The 1,852-nt window shown below is 47.7% G+C and overlaps 1 protein-coding gene across 1 annotated transcript; it reads right to left on the bottom strand.

Annotated features, from left to right (window-relative positions):
* Window positions 1-263: 263 nt before the first annotated feature.
* Window positions 264-1,526, bottom strand: LOC145948847 (uncharacterized). The gene has a single exon (XM_083058398.1). The coding sequence runs from the start codon at window positions 1,524-1,526 to the stop codon at window positions 264-266; it is 1,263 nt and encodes a 420-aa protein (XP_082914524.1).
* Between the last annotated feature and the right edge of the window lie 326 nt (window positions 1,527-1,852).

The raw sequence follows: 1,852 nt of genomic DNA, 5'->3' as shown, positions 1-1,852 counted from the left end.
AATATCAACGTGGTCAATCGGGACCGTGGTCAATATCAACATGGTCAATTGCAATGTGGTTAATATCAACGTGGTCAATCGGGACCGTGGTCAATCAGGACCGTGGTCAATCGGGATCGTGGTCAATCGGGACCGTGGCCTATCGGGACGGTGGTCAATCGGGACGGTGGTCAATCGGGACCGTGGTCAATCGGGACGGTGGTCAATCGGGATCGTGGTTAATCGCAACGTGGTCAATATTAACGTGGTCAATCTCAACGTTGTCAGTCGGGACTGTGGTCAATATTAACGTGGTCAAACGGGACGCTCCCCCCGACGACTCGTTTAAGATGATATTTTAAACTACGGACTCCTGCCTCCCACAAGCCGCCAAAGTGCGGAGCGGACGGAGGCAGAAAACGCCAAGTTATGCCTTTCTCAGACAATCTCGAGATCAGATTCGGATCCTTTGTTGTTTCCTGCCAAGCCAGCGTAAGCTCCCGTTGAGCGTCTCGAAAATTAGTAGCGTTATCCGAGTACATGACACTCGGTAGGCCGCGTCGTGCGCAAAAACGATTAAACGCTGCTATAAATGTCGTCGTGGAGCAATCACTGACTAGCTCGAGGTGTATTGCGCGAGTTACCATGCAGATAAACAGTGCGATATAAGCTTTATGGCTTTTATGACCGCGGCCCGGCGCATAACGGATGAGCAAAGGTCCCGCGTAATCCACTCCGCAATGGATAAATGCTCGCAATGACGGACGGATTCGAAATTGCGGAAGATCGGCCATCAACTCGGTTGCGGTTTCTGCTTTATATCGAACGCAGGTAACGCAAGTGTGTATAACCGATCGTACGAGTTGTCGAGCTCGCAACAGCCAGTAATTTTCTTGCAACAGATGCAACATCAGAGTAGGACCGGAATGATGAGCTTGCAGATGAGTATCTTGTATAATAAGTTTTACCAGAGGGTGTGACGCGAGTACGATTGGATGTTTGATTTTTTCTGGCAAATCCGAATTTCGTAATCGACCATCAACTCTAATCAATCCATGCTGATCGATAAAAGGACTAAGAGCTGACAATTGACTACGTTTCGATATCGGAAGCCCTTTTTGCAGTTGTGCCTGATCGTCGGAAAAAAGCTGATGCTGAATGGAACGCATCCAGTAAGTGGAGGCGCGTGAGATCTCACGAGCCGACAGTACTGAAGTTTGGTTGCATGATTCGTGATAGTTCTTGATGCGAGAACATTTCAAGAAGTCACAGAATCTGATTACGTATGCGGTGATCCGTACTAATCGTTTCCATGACGAGTACCGTTGTGCTAGATCCCATGTGAGTTTAGAACTCATGTGATGTGATACCTGAGATCTTTCTTCGGTTCTCACCTCTGAGGTTGCCACCTCAGAGTTGATTGATTTCGGTGGAGTTGGCCATTGATCAGGCGAGAGCGCTAACCAACCTGGACCTTTCCACCAAAGCGAGCAAGTGTCGAATACCGCAGCTGAATGAACGCGTGAAGCTAAATCGGCGGGATTCATTACTGTAGGAACGTGATGCCAGATTGCTTGAGAGAGTCGCGTTTGTATTTCACAAACGCGATTTACGACAAAGGACTTCCATTTTGATGGATGGTGTTGAATCCAAGAGAGAGTGACTGTCGAATCAGTCCAACAATGACACGGAGTGGTCTTAAGGGTCGGCAGGCGACATGGTGGAGACCTCCAGCGGCCGGCCGGGAACTACGGATTCGTTTATTCCATATTTTAGCCAAAATACTGAATGAATCTCATTAAATTTAGGAGATTCTTAATTAGTAGGATTGTCCGCAAGTCGGTAAAGGGCTATTTTTTTGAAAAAAAGATGA

This window comes from Prenolepis imparis, unplaced genomic scaffold (genome assembly GCF_030444845.1).
Source record: "Prenolepis imparis isolate NDT839.2.m4 unplaced genomic scaffold, iyPreImpa1.0 SCAF_761, whole genome shotgun sequence".
Classification (NCBI taxonomy): Eukaryota; Metazoa; Arthropoda; class Insecta; order Hymenoptera; family Formicidae; genus Prenolepis; species Prenolepis imparis.
Note: the sequence above shows the minus strand (reverse complement) of the source record. Positions and strands in the feature narration are given on the sequence as shown.